General features: G+C 39.0%; 2 protein-coding genes across 16 annotated transcripts in view; both read left to right on the top strand.

Annotated features, from left to right (window-relative positions):
* NCKAP5 (NCK associated protein 5) overlaps nucleotides 1–15,203 on the top strand; it is a 1,109,295-nt gene extending 1,094,092 nt beyond the window's left edge. For 12 of the 14 annotated variants that reach the window (XM_074215032.1, XM_074215034.1, XM_074215031.1 and 9 more), the window contains one exon: nucleotides 13,723–15,202. In XM_074215032.1, coding sequence (XP_074071133.1) covers nucleotides 13,723–14,004 — 282 coding nt within the window. In that variant the 3' untranslated portion in view covers nucleotides 14,005–15,202. Of the gene's footprint in view, nucleotides 1–13,722 lie in introns of all 14 variants that reach the window. The other 2 variants (XM_074215040.1, XM_074215039.1) reach the window with 2 other exon arrangements.
* A 309-nt stretch (nucleotides 15,204–15,512) lies between these two features.
* LYPD1 (LY6/PLAUR domain containing 1) overlaps nucleotides 15,513–21,797 on the top strand; it is a 34,273-nt gene continuing 27,988 nt past the window's right edge. The window contains exons 1-2 of one of the 2 annotated variants that reach the window (XM_074215026.1): nucleotides 15,513–15,546; nucleotides 19,431–19,565. In XM_074215026.1, coding sequence (XP_074071127.1) covers nucleotides 15,528–15,546; nucleotides 19,431–19,565 — 154 coding nt within the window. In that variant the 5' untranslated portion in view covers nucleotides 15,513–15,527. Of the gene's footprint in view, nucleotides 15,547–17,691; nucleotides 17,798–19,430; nucleotides 19,566–21,797 lie in introns of those variants that run through there. The other variant, XM_074215025.1, reaches the window with a different exon arrangement.

Raw genomic sequence — 21,797 nt, 5'->3', positions numbered from 1 at the left:
GAACATATTGTAGTTTCAGAAACATTTTATATCTGTGCAGTTTTTCCTTGAGGCAGGAGAAAGAGACCTTCTCATTATTTATCTTGAGAGTTTGATAGGCCTCCCTTGAGAAGGTCATTGTCTGCTTCAGCAAAATAATCATGGAATTTCTGGACAAGCTGGCAAAAGAAAAATGACTCATTATTTCAAGAATTATTTTACCTTCAGTCCCAAAAATGGATGAAGGCTTTTGGCAATCTGGAAGAGAGAACAAGACTTAACTTATTATAGGAAAGCTTATACTTAAAAAAAAGAGTGCAAACATTACATTTTTAACTTCAGCATAATGTAACAAGGGTCATAGATTTCTCTTTCACCCTGCTAGTCTCCTGGATGCTATTGTACAACTCTCTTCTCTTGCACAACTTGCCATTTCACCTTCAATTCTCATCCATTTCTGTAAATAAAATGGGGATGTACTTATCATACTCAACTTCTATTTTCTTTCCTAGCCTTTAATGGAAAAGCCCACTTATCTATCAACAGATTCCAAATGTATGATGCTTCTTGCTAGGCCAGACAAAATCATGGGTCTTTTTCAAGGTATACATTTTATTGAGGGGAGGGGAATTTCATAATTTGTTGGACAGTATATAGTGAAATATATACTAAGGGGTAGTTTATAAAATAAATAGCATATCCATATCAGGTACTGAAACACCTGTTTTATGCTAAGTTATTTTTACAATAAAGTTTGTTTGGTATAAGCACAAAGAAAATACAAAGCATGAGACAGTTTGACTGATGAAGACACTATTTCTAAATGTAAACAGTAGAGACTGAGATCAATATGACCTTGACGATTTGCAGACAAAGTAACTGGTAGAAAATTGGAATATGAAAGCCTCCTGAACTATTTTGCATCACAGCAAGATTTTAAATATTATTATTTTTAAATCAAAAGCAAACATACCTTGGACCTCCTTTTAAAGATTGAATCTGAGATGAAAGACCCTGAATTACACAATTAACTATTGATTTTGTTGATCCATATTTAATTCTCATAGCAATTGAGTTGTTTTTACACAGTCGTGTTTTGCAGAAATGCTTCACCGGAGCAATGTGCCTTTCACTCTTACATTAATTTAAAAACTAGTCAGCTCAATGATTGAGTGAATAAAACATTAGGCCTGGAGTTAGGAAGAGCTGAATTCAAATCTGGTCTCAGACACTTACTTGCTATGTGACCCTGTTTGCCTCAGTTTCCTCATCTGTAAAATGAGCTGGAGAAGGAAATGGCAAAGTACTCCACCATCTCTGCCAAGAAAACCCCAACTAGGAGCATAAAAACTAAATTGCTCTATGCACATGAGACAAAAATAAAGTTCATTTATATACTAGTGTGTGACCGAATTAGTCTCATAAACCAATGTTAACTCAGCTAAGATGTACTCCAAGAGAATGTTTTGTCATAGAATGGTTAGTTTGCCCAATAGCTGTTTGGGAAAATAAAATTATCAACATACCCAATGGTAGGCTGTTGTAATGAGGCACCTATGATTCAAAATGCCCACAGTTTAATTTCTTGATTTGTTAGTGCACATCTTCATACAATTATGGGTTATAATACTCCTTGAAATGTCATCGATGTGATGTTTCCATTCTAACTTGAGAAAAATAAAGCTCATATCACCCTTTCCCAACCGTCTGAATGAGATAGGCATCTGAATTAAAGCAAATTGTCTGGGACTCTGCCCGAAAGAGACAGAAGCAATGTTTGGTAGCTGAAGAATCATTTAAGGGAAGGGGGCAGAGGCAATGTCTGAACCATTTATCATGTGCCTGCATTTTTCAATAACTGTTTCAGCCCCTGGAAAGCTTCTTGTAATAGCTATTCCTGCTAGATTTCCAGGGAACAATGGCAGCTGCTATATTACCTTATGCTGGCCAAGATGGGCTACAGGAGCATGTAAAAACCACAGATGGCTCAGAGCATAGCGGCCAGCCCACCAGAGGGGACAGAGCAGGAGGGACCTGGGATAGGTCAAGGCCTTGGGCATGAAGAAGAAACTGCCTGAATTCAAAGCAATCAATGGACAGATATCAGTTATTCTGAGATGCAATAACTCTGTCCTTCATCCTGCTGCCTAAGAAACACATTTTGGTGCCATCATTAAATGGTTTTGTCAGGGCTATACATTCATGTCTTCAATGAGACAGACTAAACAAAGGGGATAGTCTGATTCTTCAGTAAGGAAAGATAAAGGCTAAAAGAAAATATATTTTATAAAATCATGCAAAGTATGAATATATACTTGGAAACAAGAGCCAAAAAACTCAACTATTTTACTGAGTATCCACTTAATATGCAAAACATCATTAGATATGTAAAATATGTTTGTTTGTTTTTGTCCTCAAGAACTTCCAGTCTTAGTAGGGAGACAGAATATATACAAATGATACAGGAATTTAGAGACTCAGAACATATTAGGTGTAACAATAGAGGATTGAATTCAAGAAAGAAGAATCAGGAAGCAATTTTAGGCTGGAGGGATATTATAAACAAAGACATAAGTGGGAAAGTTTATGGAATTTTTATGGATGATGATTAGACCAATTTGGCAGGAATAGAGTCCTTAAGAAGTAGGTTGTAGTCATATTGGATATGGTCTTAAAAGCCTAGCTTTGGAGCTTTATTCAGTAGGAAAGAGAAAATCTCATTTAGGTGCTTCAAGTAGGAGATTAATATGCCCCCCCCCCCATCATGGTGGAGGGGGAAGATTAATCTTTTCGAAAAGGTTGTATGACTTATTAAATAAAGAACTGGGTTTGCATTGAGACCTGAGTTCAAGTTTCATTTATGAAATGTATTAACTGTGTACACTAGAAATCATTTAACCTCTCACTGCTTTAAACCAATGAATCTCAAATGTTTTGGTGACAGGATTGCTTTATATTCTTAAAAATCATTAAGGACATACAAAAAGTTCATTTATATGAGTTGTAGTTATTCATATTCATAATAACTATTCATATTTAATTAGAAATTAAAGTGATAAAATTTCAGAATATTTATCAATTCACATTGAAATAACATAAACCCATTATAAGTTAATTTCAACTACATTGTTGTGAAAGACACTAACTTCCAAAACAAACAAAAAGAATCAGTGAAAAGAGAGGCATTATATTACAAATCTCTTTACTATTTGGCTTAATAGAAGAAAGCTAGGGGCAGCTAGGTGGCACAGTGGATAGAGCACCGCCCCCTGGAGTCAGGAGTACCTGGGTTCAAATCCGACCTCAGACACTTAATAATTACCTAGCTGTGTAGCCTTGAGCAAGCCACTTAACCTCATTGCCTTGCAAAAAAAAAAAAGAATGCTAGATTCTCATATCTACTTGTGCAGTTGCAATATATTATTTCTTTACAATTATATGAAGATAAATCTGGCCTTACACAGATATGTGTTTAGAAATGGGAGGATTATTTTAATATAAAAAATCTTGATATTATTACAAAAATAATTTTGATCCTGTAGATTCTATCCTTGAACAGACTAGTCTCAATGACCCTTCAATATGCCGAATCATTAAAACACTCTGACTGCAGCACCATAATTCGAAATTCAATCTTTGTAAACTCAGGGTCCTCATTTGCAGTGATGAAATCAAAGATCTCACTCTAAATTATGAAAGAGTCAATAAATTTAATATAGAATGACACCTGATTTCCATTTGTGCTCTCCTAACTATACTACTTCCTTTTATCCTAGCAGGCACCAGTTTTATCATATAAGAGAGGGTGCCACTATTCCAGTAAATACAAGTATCTTAAGAATAATTCCTATGTGAAATCTTCTCCTCTAGAGAATGGAACAGGTCACTCTGTCTTAGTTGGCTTAAAACCAGATGACCACTCTAAGTCCTATAGCTTAGTGATTATAATATTCAAGTATATGACCATGTTAATGCCAATATCAGATTAGATTTCACTTCCCATTTCCCTAAGAGAGGCTACCAAGAGGTCATCTATAGTAAGTATTCTGGTACAGCTTCCAACTATTTAAAATGAAGACATAATACTTAATCATCTAGTCCTAATTTAAAACTCTTCATATATATGTGGCTGCCATGCGTTATGTGCCCATGAGAATAGACCTTATCCCTAGGCAAAGTCACTGGCTGGTGTTAGATCTGATACATGAATTACATTAGTGGATGAATGACTCAAAGATGAGTAAAGCTAACATCATTACATCCACAGTAGATCAGTGTGTTCTTGGGATATACATTGGTTTATACTTCCATTTGGTTGCATGTCTCTTGTAAACTGCCTAATAAACTGGGAACTATAATGCATTGTGAATTCTAAATGATTTTCTGAAATCTACTTATAAGTGATTCCATATTAAATAACTATGGGTTGATGAATTATATAGTAGGTTTTTTCCTTGCTTTTAGATACCCACATAGTCTTTCACTATAAAATTTTAGCTCCTTCAGGTAAGGTTTTATGATGTCCACCATTTAAAAATGTGTTAGATGATTTATTTTGGAAAAAAGGCTATCTATGGAAAATTGCATAAACTACCTTTTTCTTCCTCTTATCTACTTCAAAAATAAAAAAAATATATTATATGTTTTCTTATCAGATTAGCAGGAAATACATCACTTTAAAATGCAAATATAATTTTATATCATAATATGTAGTTGGTTTTTATGCTGAATTTCCTTTAGATAGTGCTCATAGGTTCTTTATCATACAGTATATGCTGGAAATATATTACCTTGTATAAATGAGGTATAAATGAGATTAAAAAAGCAGAAAGATAGGGAGGTGTGTAGAAGGATATATTATGTATCAGCCATATACATTTACTTTTGTTCATAAAGGTGCTAATTAATTAGAGAAATATGGTGACTTGGCTCTTATGAGCTACAATTATTGACAATGCTCAAATGTTTCTGTATATTCAACATATCTTAAATTGTTTTAAGTAGGCCAAAATACTTCTTCTATCTCAAATACTACCACCCTCAGAGACCTTGGTAGAGATAAGCCCAGGACTCTGTTCCCAAAATGATTAAGAATTACAGGAGCCCCCAAATCACTGTCCCTCTTTCCAGTCCCCCTTCTCTTAGCTATCATTCAGAGGAAGGGCACTTAAGGAATCACTTCCTCAGTAGTTTCCTCAGTAATCACAACTATTGAAAATCTAGGAAAGAAATGTTTCATTGCCAAAATTCTTGGTACTATTCTGGTATTAGTTCAATACTAGAAAATTAAATTTTTAATGAAAAGTACAATAAAAAGATACACTACCCTCTTCTTTGTCACTATACTTTAAGGATCATGGACCCTTTTCATTTGACTTTATGTGCCTTGTCTCATATTGGAATATGAGAGACTTTGAAAGCAAGAATTGTATTAATTTTATAGTCATAGTCCCAGCATTTAGCACAATACTTTGTATAAATTAAGTGCTTAATAAGTGTTCTCATTCATGCAAATTTTGTTCTTGTTCAAAACTGGGGATACTCATATCTCTTGAGAAAGTGAACTCAAACTTGTCAAATTGTACTTATAGTAAAAAATGACACTTAAAGAAAACACTTGTGGCAGAGGGGGGTGCCTCATGCCCCTGGTTAATAACTTTTCTCCTTTCATATAATCATCATCCCCCACTAGGTGTAGCTCTCTGCTGGACTACAAGAGTTGTTGCCCTTGTTCATTGTTCATCCTGCATTCTCTTAGACAACATGAAGGTGATTTCTTGACTCACAAATGAATTGAATTTAAGTGAGACAGAACTGTACAAAGTCATCAGCCTTACTCTCTCCTCCAAAGTAATCAAAGTTCAATAGCAGGACAAAATTCAAAATGATGGACAGTGATATCACCAGGAGGAGTTTTGAACCCTTCTCATCAGTAGGCACTTCTGTTGGCAGCCACTGCTGCTCTGAGAGCCATTGCTGCTGGTTCAAATGGATTCTACCATTCTAGTCAATAGTGTAATGCCTGATGGCTTCCATGAGTCTCTCTCCTACCATACCCCACCCCTCAGTTTCCTTTCATGGCCTTAGATAACATTCTTCTGGAATGAATTATTCCAAACTGTTGCTTTATGTTACTAGTACAAGGGCAAAGGAATGCCTCATTTTTTCAGCTAATGACATGATATTTGTTGTGGTACATCATTGTCTTTATCCAATGATCACAACATATTATTCCACTGATTAATGACTAATTTATACCTTATTTTGATTGAATAATTCAAACAGAAGTCTTAGTGTTATATGTTAGGTGGGTAGGGGTAGAAATCCTACCCTTATACTAGTAAACCTAAATGTCTTAGTCATTTTTCCTCTGGTTGATTTTAATCCCAGATAAGCATGTGCCTCCATTTGAAGTCAGTGGGGGTGGGGGGGATAGATAACAGGATTGAGCAAAGAGTGGCAAAATAATGCAAAAAATCTTCATAGAAGTAAATCCTGACTGAAAACAAGTATTTCATCTAATAAAGATCATTAAAGCACTTTCATTTTGCCCTCTAGGACAAAAAAAGATTTCCCAAGCCATCTATCCAGGGAACACTGAGTTCCCTTATTGCTGAAACGCATCTTACACCCTGTGGTTGGACTGAGATAGTGGTTCTCTATTACCATTGCTGCACATTAATTTTTTAGAAGGGCAAGTGAAGAATAATGTGTCCAGTTGAGGTTACAGAGGAATTTCAGTACAGGGAGAATGTAATTATCCAAGTTGAAATTTGACTAGGTTGCCAGGGTTAGTGCCACAGTCTTGTGAAAAACAAGAAAGGGTCTTACAAAATCACCAAAGGTCATCCACTCCATTTTTTAATGTCTCATCTCCAAAACAGCACCTTCAACATGCCAATAACTGATAATGTAGGTAAAACATTAAATGAGGAAAGAAAAGCAATGACTGCTTTATTTTCCTAAATTCTTGTGGATGGTCTGCCCCTTCCAATACTACTGAAGAAGGGCAAGGACTTTATCTGTTTCTTGTCTACCTCCTCAGTTCCAGAGAAGTTAAAAATAAATGATTCTTCATCAGTTCTATCCTTCTAGTATGTGGAATATGTGACTTAACAAAAGAACCACCTATAGATTATATCTTCAGCTTTAAGCAAAAGTCCAGGATTGGATTAATCATGCCCTTGTAAACTGCTCCAAGACTAGTGTAGTAAATAGAGTCAACCTTAGGGTCTGGAGGACATGGGTTCAAGTCATTCTTCTGACTCTGTATCCCCTAAACAGGTCACCATTCAACCTCTTAGATCCCCAAACAACTTTCTTGGTATATAAATTGCAGATTAGGTACTTATTTCCATTGGTGGAGTGGTTTTCCCCACTGGGATTTCTATACTAGCAAAATCACAGGTCTCATACATAACTCACCTGCCTCCATACATTTTTTTTCTCTTGTGAGCTGCCCCTTATTCTCTACCTCTTTACTTCTTTTTTCACCAATTAGTGAACATTTATTTTCTCTCCAACTCAACTGGTCCATTGGAGAGAAAAATGAAGGAAAGAAGAAGGGAAGGAAAGAAGGAAAGAGAAAGAAAAAGAAAGACAAAAAGAAGGGAGGAAGAAAGGAAGGGGACCTGCTTTTCAATCCCAATTCCACCAATTATGATAGTTTCCACATCCAGAAATCTCACCTCAGTGATTACATTTGTAGATTAGGTGAAAAACTTTCTTCCTTAAGTCATAGGATGATGTTAAGAACAAAATGAAATAAGGGACATAGAATCAATGGATAAATCATTAATTTATCAACAGTTAATTAAAATTATGAAAAAACTCATGCTCTTGAATAGTAGAATGGCCATGATCCAATTAAACATTGGCAAATTTAGTTTTCTCTTTATGTTCTTTAAATATTTGTTCATAGTGGTACTATTTTCAGAATAGATACTCCTCAAATTTAGGGTCTTGGTCAATTATATACACTTTGCACAATAACTAGGCCAGTTTCATACATTGCCCAATACTTTATGATGATGCACTCTAAATTTTGGTTAAATATCTCCTGTGAGAGGAAAGTCATTATCTAATTAGGCCAATCTTAGGCAGTTATTTGATGAAGTAGAATGAGTGTCAGACCTGGAGTCAGAAAAATACATCTTTCTGAGTTGAAATCTGGTTTCAGACACATTAGCTAGGTGACCCTGGACAAGTCACCTGTTTGCCTCAGTTTCCTCATCTGTAAAATGAGCTGGAGAAGAAAATGGTAAACTACTCTAGCATCTCTGCTAAAAAACCTCAAATGGAGTCACAAAGAAAGGGACAGGACTGAATGATTAAACAATGGCTCTAATATTCATAAGTTGTAGGGGAGATAGCATGCTGCACTGGGGAAAGGAGTTTTCTGAAATAGGAGTTTCCTAGGTCATTGAAATCAGAGGTCTAGTATCTATTCCTAGTAATACCTGTCCCTAATAAAACCTATTATCTTTATCCCAAAAGACTATTATAAGACTCCAGTGAGAATATTTATATATGTATCTCTAGAGACACATAAATATATATATATGTATATATATATATATGTATATATGTATGTTGGAGTGTTACAAAAATATCAAGGAGAGGCAGTGTGGTATGGGGAATACATTTGACCTCAAACATAGTCATACCTCTAACTCTGATTGTGCAACCCAGGGAACCTCACTTTAACTGTTCAGTTTCCCAGGCATCTTTTTAAGCCTACAAGTAGCACAATAAGACCTGAATTATATTGCTAGAGAAGTTTTCCTGACTTGGCATTGCCTATACAAATGAAGTCACATGTCTGAGCAAAAATAAATATCTATTTATTACTATTGCATGTATGTTAATATCCCTGTGTTTTCAAAGAATTAATAATGTTTGGTTGGAGATTGGGTGCAATTATGCTTAGAAACAGGAATATGGACTAGAAGACTAAAAGGGAGTCCCACAGGTTCTGAAATGAAATGACCTTTGATTAAATGTCTGGATACATCATTGGTACATTCTTTGGTACTAGAATTAATTCTAATTAATCAATCAAAAATTATTTATTGAGCACATCTTTCACTGTGTGATATTGGAGAAGATATGTAAATGAATATAAAATCAGGACCTGCCCACAAATAACTGACAGTATAGTTGGAGAAAAAGTTACAGATAATCCTGAAACAAAGCTGTATGGTGATGAAAAATTTGAGCAGTACAGACAGTTAAGTGCTGTAGGATATCAATATGGTTATAGAAGGAAGTAAATTAAGTCCTGAAAATCAGAATAAGAATAATCAAAAGTTGGGGGAGAACATTTTAGAGAGGGAAAAATAATTGCAATAAATGCTTATGACATTTCAGGTCATCAGGATGTAGTAGAAAAAGCAATAACAACCGCGAACATTTATTAAGTGCCTACTAATCATAAATACTGTGAAAGACATAAAATCTTCCTAAGACTTAATCCTCTTGTTGGAACTTAAAAAAAAATAGTAGAGGCAGGGCAGCCCTGGAGTCAGGAGTACCTGAGTTCAAATCTGTCCTCAGACACTTAATAATTACCTAGCTGTGTGGCCTTGGGCAAGCCACTTAACCCCATTTGCCTTGCAAAAAAAATAGTAGAGGCCTAAGATGTCACCACAAATAGCTGCAATATCCAGTATTATATGGCCAATTTACTAAAGAGTTAAAAACACACTGTGATATCCTAGGAGGAAAGCTGCTACCAATCAAGAAGCTCCAAAAAGGCTTCCTGAAGACTATGACTATGACATTTCATTGGGCTTTAAGATAAAAAGGTTAAAAAAAAAAGTAGGGATTCAGCAAGTGAATGGGGAGGGAAAAAAATACATTCATAGAGTAAGAAATCATGAAAAAAAAACTCTGGGTTCATAGAGTAGTAGGCAAGTTTGACTAAAGAATGCATGGAAGGGAATTATTAGATAAAACTGGGAAGAGAAGTGTCCTATATAGAGGAGTGGATTTTTCTCCCTAGTCAATAGGGAAGCAATGAAAATTTCTGAATACTCCTAAATCTGCATGCAAGGAGAAAATTATTTTGCCAATCCTTTAAAGAAAAGGAGAGGGTGAAAAGAGAAGATAAATAAGAAGTAATACTCTAAGCAAATGCCTGGGGTGTGGTGAGAATGAGCTCAGAGAGGTGAGGAAGAGAAAGATGAGAAAGACCTGTTAGATCTGATGACTGGGCATGAAGAGTAAAAGAAAAGATCACAAGCAATTCCAGACCATATGAGAAAAGATAAATAGTGGTACCATTGATCAAAATATTATTTCTAATGAAAAACAAAGAATGATTTAATTAGGAAGAGTGAGAATTAATGATGCAATGGTGAAGTCAGGGCACCTTCATTCACAACCCAATTTAAGTATTTAGGACATGTGTGATCTTGGGCAAGTCACTTAACCATTTTATGCACCAGTTTTCTCAACTAAAAAAAAAGGAGTGGAACATAAGAATTACTAAGATCCCATTCATATCTAAATCCATCATGCTATAATGATTAGCTAATTTTTGAACACACTGCATTTGAGTTATATACGTGGAATATCTATATAAGTTTTCTTTAGATAGGTGAAGATAAGTCTAGAACTGAAAAAAGAGACTGGAGTAGAAATAAACATAGAAATGGCTTACAAAGAAATGTTAGTCAAATCTATAGATAAGAATATATAAAAATAGCAGAGGAGAGCAAGGAGAGACCATTGGGGAACCAACAACCCATATATAGGAGATTTTAAAAAAAAGAATCAGGAACCAGTGAAAACAAACAAGAAGAATTTATTGGAATAGAAAAGAAACCAAGTGTGTGAAATTTCTGAAGACAAGAGAAAAAGTATCTCATAGATGGGTCAATAGTGTCAGAAGCTATTAGAGGTCAAAGGATATGAGTCCTAAGCAATGGCCATTGACATAGTTATTAGAAGCTCTTAGTGAGTCTTATTGAAGCACATTCTGTGAAATGTTAAAAGTAAAAGCCCAGTTTCAAGGCACTGAAAAGAAATTATATCGTGAAGAAGCAGACATCATGTAGAAATAAATTTTTGTGAAGTTTATCAGCAAAGAGAAGAACAAAAACTGGGACTATTGTTGAAAAGATCTATAAAACAGAAGGAAGGGTATTTTATGATTGGAGATACCTGAATCAGTTTTAGGCAGATAAAATCTTTCAGAGGGAAGAAAGAAATTAAATATACATAAAAGAAAAGACAGCTATTCAAGTAAGGTACTGAAATAATAAGAAAATAATATTAAGGAACAGGTAAAGGGATTAGTGAGGGATATCTTCTCTTTTGTGATGGAAGGAAAGGAAGCAGTGAACTTTTAAAAGACTTATGTTAATTCCCAGTTCTGTCATTTTAAATTATATAATCCTGTGGACTAAGTTGACTTCTCTGAACCTCAAATGTCTTCATTTTTTTAAAAAAAGAAATAAGACTCTTTGTACTAATATGCTGTGGAGTTGGTATGAGGATTAAAAGCTATAAAGTGCTATAAGTGAAATATTTGATTCAACATAAGAATTTTCTAACTTTTCTGATAAAGATATGTGTGTGTGTGTGTATTGATAAAAATAAAATTCCTTTAAATCCATTCATCAATGTGAGTGGTCTGTGAAGTTACTTTCTGATTACTGAGCTGCTTTTCTATTATTACCCTGTAATTCTCTAATCTATTATGTTAACCTGCTTCTAGTTTCAAGGTAACTATTTGAGAAAAATAGCTCTTCCATAATACTAATTACTATATGTTGTTAGAATAATGAAATACTCAGCCCTCTATTTTATCCTATAGAAATATACCACCTTATTAAAGAAGTATAAATATTTCATTATTGGTTATGGTTTCCGAAAATTGAACCCATTCAGTCAAAAAATATGGCGATATATTCCTTTTTGGTAGTTCAGCAGAAAGATGCCTTGATTTAGTATCAAAGGACCAGAATTCAAATTCTGACTTTTACCATTTAACTGCAATATGATTTTGGGCAAGTGACTTAATAGGTCTGGACCCAATTTCCTCATCTGTAAAATGTCTTGACCTAGACAACTTCAAAGGTCCCTTCAATTAGAATTCTTTGAGTCTATGATGTTTGCTTTAGAGCAGAGGGCAGAAGTTCAAATCCCAGCTCTACTACTTACTACTTGTATATCCAGAGGCAAGTCACCATAACCTTTACAGATTTCAGTTTCTTCATATTAAAAAAAAAATGGAAGGGAAATAACCTAGATCTCTTCAGATTCTAAATTTAGCATCATAGGCCTTTTAAGAACTTATCTTCATGGCTCCCCCATCTGGCGGTTTACAGCATTTCATCCTTCTAACTCCTCAGAAAATAGAAAGATTGGACTGGTTAGTTAACTTTTGGTATGTACACATAATTCTAGCACAGTAGACAATCAAAAGACCTCTGTTTGCTACACAATAAGGAAACAAAAAAGGGTCACAAAATATCTGTCCATTCAAGTACACAGAGGGAAATAGAAAGTCTTAGTTATTTTTTTTTCTTTTCCTAAGTCTAAAAGATCCTACTTAAAACCTCCTCAAACTATGGATTCCAGGTGTGCAGTTTTTCCCTTACATTGCCTTGTAACTGATTAATAGAGGGATTTGAGTGCAAGGGAAACTTTGATGAGAGTGGTCAAATATCGTGGTCAATATTGCTAAATTAGAAGTTTTGAGTCCCTAAACAAAGCTTTCATAAAGGATTATTTGTTAATTACAAAATACATTAATCACTAGAACTTTCATCTTTGCTTCTCCCTTCTCCTTATGTGAGGGTGGCAAAAAGGTGGTTAATGGGGATTGGGAGAAAGCAGGTGGCAAGGAATAACTGACTCCCTCCTAATTTATTTGTCATGCCTATTTCCATACCCTGCAGAACACAGCCATAAGAGCAAATGATTTTATTCTAGTTGAGTCACTAATCTCCAAGTTTAGAGGATTTCTCTGAAATCAGAAATGTTTTTATAAAGGCAGTGTTTCATAAAGACTTAGAACTCTTCAATTATATTCTACAATTATCCCTAGACTAAGACGACCTGCAATAAGATAGGGGCCCTGTCAAAGTCTCATTACTATGCTTTCCAGCAAGGTTTCTCTGGGACTTGTCAGACTTGAAAAGGAGGGAGAAACATTGTAAAGGCTACTTGAACAGGATCTTGATAGAAATTAAATGCGCATGTGTAAAAGCACATGGACACAGTCCAGACATGGTATATTAGATACAGAAAAAGAGGAAACCCTTTCTGACACTCAAACATGTATCTAAATTTTATGGCAGCTTTATAGAGTATATACTTTTAGGGAAAAATCACAATTTCTAACTTTTGGAACTAATTCAATGCCCTTTCATGTGTGGAAATAGTTATCCAATAAAATTAACTGAAAAGAAGTCAAAAACTCTGATTAAGAAAAATAAGGCAATTTACATGAACAAATTTCAAATTCAGCCATTTAAAATGAAATTAAGTGGCACTTAACTGTTTTGCAAATTGGGACCTATTTGTCTCAGTAAAATGATTAAAGCCCTGATTTATCCCCCAAAATTGACTTCATTATTACATCTAATTATGCTAGAAGATAGTTAAAGGCTTGTAAGTGCAATCTATCCCTTTAAAATTGTACTTTGCCCAGACAATAATTGAATATTGGAGAATATAACTTGATTTCCCCAAGAAATATGTTTCTAATATTTTTTTCCTTTTTTATTGCAGAAATTGAAACAAGTTGAAGAAACAAAAGAAGATTCTGAGAATAGATTATCCAAAATTTCCCTGGAGTCTCTCAATAAACTTAACAGCAATAGTGTGATTTTATTAGAAAAAGAGAAGAACTGTCTGAATAAAGTTGAAAGACAAAGGAAAGAAAAGGGAAAAAATGAAGATGCATCTTTAAAAAGCTCCAGTAGACCTGGTGTAGATAATTTGGAGTCTTTAAGTGATTCTTTGTATGATAGCTTCTCATCCTGTGCAAGTCAAGGTTCAAATGATGTATAAAAGACTTCTTCTTTTCCCCAGTAGGCTGTGAATAGAACACTTAAGGAACTGGGGAAAATAAAATAAAATATATTGAAACAATACAGCTGAAATTTTAAGATTCACAGCAGGCTGTTCTCTGACTTACTTCCATGACACAGCAATAAAGACAGACTGCATTTGTTGTGGTGCATGAGGATAAAAGAAAAATACACACAGGACACAAAAGTCTTAATTTTGCACTTTTTTTTGAATACTTGTACAGATGTTGTAAATGGGGGGGGAGATTATATTTGTAGCAAAAAAAAATGACAGCAATAAATTGGTGCCATGCTCTTGAAAGAACAGGTTACTAACTTTCTTAAGCTGATGTTAATATTAATAAAAATGTTTTAGTTGAAAATTTTTTAAAGTTTATTCTCCTAGTCTGAAAACTGTATGTAGGGACACTGCTTAAACAAAACTGAGCCTTCTAAAAACATATTAAGAAATATGGTAATTTCCATTTTTAAATATTAATTTGGTAAAAGTTTTGATTTTTATGCAATTTCAAAGTTGTTACTGGGGTAATTCAAGCTCTGAGTTGTTAAAATTATCCATATTTCTACTGGAATTTGAAGAGGGTTCTGTTATGAGGCCCTGTTTGAAAAGAATATATGTCTAAAGTGACCTAGTACTATTCTAATAGTGCATTACCTCTAAAGTCTCTTTGCAACCTTATAAACATAGTGGTTTTTTTCTATTTCTGAATTTAACGGTTTTTACTTTTACCTTCGGCTCCAATTTGATCTCAATTGATCTAAACTTCCAGAAATGAAGCAACTCATTCTCAATTTATACTTTTTTAATCAAAAAAAGTTGGTGCTAAAAAAATAAACTTTTTTCATATCCATTTTTTTCTACAAAGACTGTTTATATGTAAGGATAAAATCTATTTCAAAGGTTATGTGTATTTTTTCTAGATGTGAACTATTTATAACTGCTTTTGTACATGAACCTGTAAACTAGGTATAATGAAAATATTTCTAGGATCTATGTGGTTACTTTAGCACATGTTCATTTTTTTAAAAAAAATATATTGTATGATCAGTGTTATTTGGTTAATTTGTGCAATTTATTCTATTTGGATTTTATCCCGTGACAATTGTGTAATTTTTCTTGTTTTTCTGACTTTTAAAAAATTATTTTGCATTTAATTTCTGAATAAAAAATGTCTCTGATTCACAGCTGCATGATAAACTTTGAAAGATCTTTAAAGGGTTACTTAGAACATGCTGGAGCCATTTGATGACACCCATGCCCTCACAATGAATTCTATAAAAAATACTGACCACTTGTTTCCGAGATAGATAAGAATGGAGCCAATACCCAAAAGCATTTCCGTTTCCCAGAGGGGTTAGCCATCCAAGAAAAAAAGGGGGAAAGGCTGGAGGGGGAGTGCCAAAGGGGGGGGGGGCAGGTACAGATCTAGGACTATTACACCAGACAAATTACAGGAAAGTAATTTAAACCTAAGTCAAAACCTGGTCACAGAAGATGGGGAAATGAATGGTCAACGTACAGGTTTGTGGGCACCCCCCTCCGAGATAGTCAGGGAAGAGAGGAGACGGCAGGTAGTAGAAGAAAGGCTATTTCTAGGGAAATCGAATGTCCCTGGGGTTTTTCCGGGGGGGGGGGGGATGAGTTAGGTTATGTGAGCGAAGTGAGGGTGGGGGGACAGTGAGAAAAGGGCCCCGAGATCCGCCGCCGCCAGCGTGCTGCGCCAGGCTGGGGGAGGGGCGGGCAGCCCAGGTCTGGGCGAGCCGGGCGGCCCGGAGGGACAGAGGGATGTCACCGGGCTGAGCGACACCCTCACCCACGCGGGCTTCGGAGGGTGGGGCAGTAAAGGGGAGGGGAGGGGTCTCCCCAAAAGCAGAGTTGCTTTTCTACAGCTCATCTCCCTATGTAAAAAGAGGGGCGAGCCCACTTGCCCCAAAGACTTAGGGGAGAGGAGAGGAGAGGGTGACGGGGAGAAAAATGACCTCGGGAGACCTCTTCTCGGTCGTAGCCCCTGCAGACCCCAGTCTAATGGAGGGGGGCATTTCGGGTCGGTGGACTCCAGAGGCCTCCCAAGCCAAGGGGCCGAGCGGGCTCGCGAGGCGCTGCCAGAAGGCGAGCCGGGGCCAGGGAGCCCGGCTGGAGGCTCCGCGGCAGAGCCCCTCGGAGCCCACTCCTGCCGGTGGGGGGGGGGGGGGGGCGGGAATCGAGGAGGAGGGAGCAGAGCGGGCAGGGTGGGGGGCAGGGCCGAGGCAACCGCAGCCCCAAGACAGCCTCAGGCGGGCGGGCAACTTTGGCGGAGTGGACACCGCTCCCTTCCTTCTCAGAGCCTCCTCCGCGGTCCCGTCCCGTTCGGTCTGTTCGGCCAACAGCCGCGGCTTCGCCCAGGATGCGCCTCTTCTTTGGGGGAGGCAGGCTGGGACCCTTTGCAGGGCTGCCCCGACAGGCCCGCAGAGCGGAGGAGTGGGCTGCGAAAGGGCACAGGGCCCCCAGAGTGGGAACACAAACACCGCACACCGCTCACACACACACCCCCCACTCACTACATACACACACCGCACAACACCCCCCCACTCACTACACATATACACACACACCCCACTCTCTACACATATACACACCCCACACTCTCTACACACACACATACACCACTCACTACACATACACCCCCCACTCACTACACATACACTCACACACACCCCACTCACTACACACACACAAACCACTCTCTACACACATACACACCCCACTCACCACACACACACACACACCATTCTACACACATACACACCCCTCTCACTACACACACACACCACTCTCTACACACATACACACCCCACTCACCACACACACACACACACCATTCTACACACATACACACCCCACTCACTACACACACACACACCACTCTCTACACACACACCCCACTCTCTACACACATACACCCCACTCTCTACACACACACCCCACTCTCTACACACACCCCCACTCACTACACATACATACATACACCCCACTCTCTACACACACATACACACACACACACGCCCCACTCCTGACACACCCCACTCACCACACACACACAGGCACACACACACACACACACACGCCCGCCCGCGACCCCCGGTCCTCTCGGGCCGCTCCTGGGTCCAGCACGGAGGGACGGGGCTGCACCTGCTGCATCTTTCCTCCGGGCTCAAAGCGGCCTCCTCAAGTCCGCGAGCGTTTTATCCAGAAAAACTTCCAGCGCCCCCTCCTTTAGGAGGGGGAGGGCGAAGGGAGGGAAGACCAGGGAAAACCGGGGGGTGGGCCAAGAGCTGGTGTGGCCGGCGCCAGCCTCCCCGCGCCCCCGCCCCACCCCCCGCCGTCACGTGGGGCCCGTAGTGGGAGGGGGGAAGGAGGCGAGACTTTTCGGGGCGCTCGGGCTCCGCCGGTAGTTTCCTTCACTCTCAGCTGCAAACTCCGGAGGCGCGGCGGCCGGCGGAGACAGCCCGAGCTCGCGGAGCGCGCGGAGCTCGGAGCCCGAGGCTTGCAGCCCAGCGCCGGGCGATGCGGCCGCTGCCGGCCGCCCCTGGGGCTGCTCTCCGCGGCGGCGGCGGCGGCGGCGGCGGCGGCGGCGGCGGCGCCGAGGGCTGCAGCGAGGGCCGGGTCCCAAGCCGCGGGAGCCGCCGCAGCCGGGGCCGCGTCTGATGCGCCTCCCGCCCCCAGCCCGGCGGCTCCGGGAGGATGTGGCTCCTCGGCATCCTGACTACTTTTTGGGGACTGTTTTTGCTTCCAGGTAAGACACACAGAGAGGCTCCCGCACAGAGACACCACGGGCTCTCTTCCGACCCCCCCCCCCCCCGGCACCCACCTGCTCCGCTGACTGCGCCCGGGGCTCCGGCTTCGGGGGGGATTTTGCAGCCGCGTCCGCTGTCCAGAGGTGCCAGGCTGGGAAAGTGGGATTCCCTCGCAGAAGAAAGGAGAAGGAAGGAGGAAAGGAGAGAGACAGACACAAGTCCGTTGGGTTCCTCGGTATTTGTTTGGGGTTGAATTGACTCAGCATCTAGGGTAGGGTTCGGGGTGTGGAGGGAGAGAGTGAAGCTGGCAAGGAGTGAGGAAATTGTTTCGTTACCTGAAATGGTGGGGCGAAAGCCTCCCCCAAAATAAAGCCCCACGTCCTCAAACCATGGCAAAGTTATTCTTGCATTCAACAGCCTGTGGGAGTAGTGTAGCCGACAGGTGAGCAAAGCACCAAGAACCCCCTACCCCATAGATTCCTGTTCTGGATTAAAGCATTTAGGGGATGAGGGGACACATGTGAGGAGTATGGGGTGGGGAGAGGGAGAAAACATACCATAGTGGGGCTCCCGGGCTCATTTCTCCCAGGGCAGCGAAGGAACAGCTTCCAGAGGACCAGACTAGCTAGACTGGGAATGCAAGGAGACATTGTTTCCCTCTTTAATCGATTGACTTGGTTTCCAAGCCTCAAAGAGCCCAAACCTCTGCAATGGAGAAGTGGCCAAAAAAAAAAACAACCCAAACAAACAAACACAACAACAAAACTCCTTTGATCCTGGTCTCTTGGACACCCGACCCCACCAGCAAATGTGAGAGGCACCGGGAAGACAGGGCTGAGCTATCCCGATGCACCCTGCTCCCTTCCTCGCCCCCTCCAGTCCTGGGCTGTAAGCTTATTCCTCACTCACTGCAACACGTTAGGATGCTGGAGAATACATCACCTAGATCTATTAGTAATGGACAATTTAGGGAGCCAATCCTTTTTTATGGGACCACGGGATCTGGGAGGCAGCGGGATTTGGGGGACCGACGGGGGCGCTGCAAGATCGCTGCCTGGAACCAAAGGTCTATTTGCCAGTTTGGGGGGGGGGGGAGGTGAAATTCCCTCTGAATATGACCTTTAAATATATATGTATATATGCATATATGTGTGTGCAATACATATGTATGCTTTGAGAGTCATTCTGCACCTTAATTGTATATAAAGTCAAAAGAATAATATCCCACGGAACCAATTAGCAGTTCAATGGTTTGGTGTTTGGAGGCAAAGACTCGCTTCTCTTCTCGAATCCTTCCCTACCAGAGTCATAGTACCTCCTTCTCCCCCTTGCTGCCCTTGAGACTATCTTTAAGAAGGGAGTAGGAAAGCCGAAATGCTTGGGATAGGAGGAAGTGGGGTCGGGGGTCTGTAAGAGACACCGAATTGCTGGAACCCCGGGTTTCCCGGCTGCCCCCTGGTGGCTCAAGTCTCATTCTTTTGGTGCTTTGGGATCCTCAGGTTCTTGGAATGCGAAACTACTTAATTCTAGTGGAAGAAAGAATGCGTTTTTGCTTATTTGGGCTAAATTTCTTTAGGGTGTGATAAAGACACTTTACTATATTTCTCTAATCGTGATTGTCTGTTCCTCCAGGGTTTGCCCTCCAGATTCAGTGTTATCAGTGTGAAGAATTCCAGCTGGATGATTGTTCCTCCCCTGAGTTCATTGTAAACTGCACGGTCAATGTCCAAGACACTTGTCAGAAAGAAGTAATGGAACAAAGTTCTGGTAAGACTGACTAAAGACTCTCTGGCTCCTCAGATGAAGTTCTTAAATTACTATAAGGGGACTGACTGATCTAACTTTGTAGTTTTACAGATTTAGTTTTTAAAAACTGGGAAAAGGAGTAGATGAAGTAAGTTTAATCTCGTTAATCACCAGGGCTTTTACTCTGGGGACTTGGGAGAGTTCATTTAAATTAGTGACTCTTTGATCCTGGTGTTTATTAGTTGACCACCCCATGCTAAAGGATGATCAGAAGTCAGGGAAATATATAAATAACCTGCCTTCCTCCATGAGGAGCTAGACAGTGGGATGTGAGACATGTCAGGTTGAAATATAGAGCCAGTTGAAGTTCCCCAGAGGTCAATGCTTGACAAATGAGATTTGTCATAGAAACACACAATATTTCTTTAAAGATGACTGTAGGATCTTTATTTAATTTTAGGAATAATGCATCAATTTCCAGTCACAAATAACCAAGATCTTTCAAAGGAAAGCAGTTCTCAGTCCTACTAAGATAGCTGTTGATAGATTGATTGCAAGGAGTCTTGTAAGTTATTAAAGGAAAGGGAGGAAGGAAGGATCCTGTTTGAGGAGCTTTTTACTCCAATCTTTCCCATATGTCTTATGGTTAAAAACGCATTCTTGGGTTAGAAACCATTCTCTGAAATCCTCTAAAACTTAACAGAAACATTGCTTTCATGGTCTAAATAACTGAGGTTCCTTGCTCACTGGCTTGAATTCCCAGGTAAAATCCATATTCTAAAACTTGTAGCCTTTTAAAGAATATCATCAAATCCAGTCTTTTATAAAGAATCTAATCTTCACACAGATAAATAGTACTGGAGCTGGAGGGCAAACCCTGGAGGAACAGATGATCACGATCTGAGAAATCAAATTCATCTTAGGAAATATTATTGACAAGCACTAATTTGGTCAAAAAAAGAAAGAAGATAATGGTTTTATACTTTAGAAAGCTTGAGAGTGCTTTAGAGTTGTGTTATTAATTAATCTTATATCTAGCTAATTACTGTCTGCTAGCCTCTGGATTGAACCCTTTATAACATTTCCTACTCTATGAACAATAGCCCCTAAATTTGAAGGTAACTGAATGATAAGGGGTGAAATTTTCAAATGGAAATGGAAAGGTGACAGTTTGAAAATAAGTTGGGAAGGTGAGGAGAATTCCAGAAGCTCTTATTCAACCAAAAATAAAAGATTCTCTTATTCAATTGTGTTCCCTAATCCAACCATTTCCTGGGCAATTGATGGCTTGTAGTTTTGGTGATGGAATATATGTGTAGTTTCCTGAATACTTGATTCTTATTTGAGAGCTGGAATCCAGGTCCCTTCCCGCCCCCTCCAAAAAAATATTTTTTCTAGAGACCTTAAGAAAAAATTGCTGATGGAAGAAATATATCCTAAGTAGGGGAGGCTGTTGAATTTTGTGGTATTCTGTTTCACGATTTTGTTTTAAGATTTAAAAATTACACTGGGAATGAGTTTCTAGCATAATAGTTCATTTTGATGAAGTGTTTCTTTGGCACTTGTGTTTAACCAGTCATTGTCTGAATATTTTATTTGAAAAATAATTTGCCATTTTCATACCAGGAGGGGCTTTGGTGATATTACATGGTGTCACTAGCTCCTAATTCTTCACAGGTACTTATAAATGGTCTCAGGAGTAGTTTAGAGTCAACCAAAATGGGATTTTTAGTGGAGACCTTTAGGCAGCTCCTCAGAGTCATTTAGAATTGGCTCCTTGGGTATTATTACCTTGAATCTAGTTGAAATCGAGATTAGAAAAAGAGAGGAAAGCAACCTTAATAGAAATATAACCACAAGAGATATTCCTTTTCAGTGAGAAGTTGGTATTCCTCAAAAGAAAATGAGAGCGGTATTAATAAGCCTGTTTTAAAGATATGGAAACTCTGGACCAGAAGAAAATTTTAGAACTTTCTGCTATTAGTGGTCAACAACAGAAGCAGTATCATAGAGTTAGGATTGGAAGAGAACTTAAAAGTCATTTAGTCCATTTTCCTCATTTTACAGATAAAAAAAAAACTGACAGTGAGAGAGATAAATTGACTTGCTCAGTGTCACATCAAAATGAGGTGAAAGACCTGTGATTAGAACACAGGACTCTCTGGTTTCAAATCAAGCATTCTTTCCATCGTACATGGGGGCAATTTTCCCCCTAACTTGGGTTATTCTATAGGATTTCTTATGGGGATGTGG

The sequence above is a fragment of the Macrotis lagotis genome, chromosome 1, assembly GCF_037893015.1.
Source record: "Macrotis lagotis isolate mMagLag1 chromosome 1, bilby.v1.9.chrom.fasta, whole genome shotgun sequence".
Lineage (NCBI taxonomy): Eukaryota > Metazoa > Chordata > Mammalia > Peramelemorphia > Peramelidae > Macrotis > Macrotis lagotis.
The sequence above is the reverse complement of the archived record's forward strand: the minus strand, read 5'-3'. Positions and strand labels throughout refer to the sequence as shown.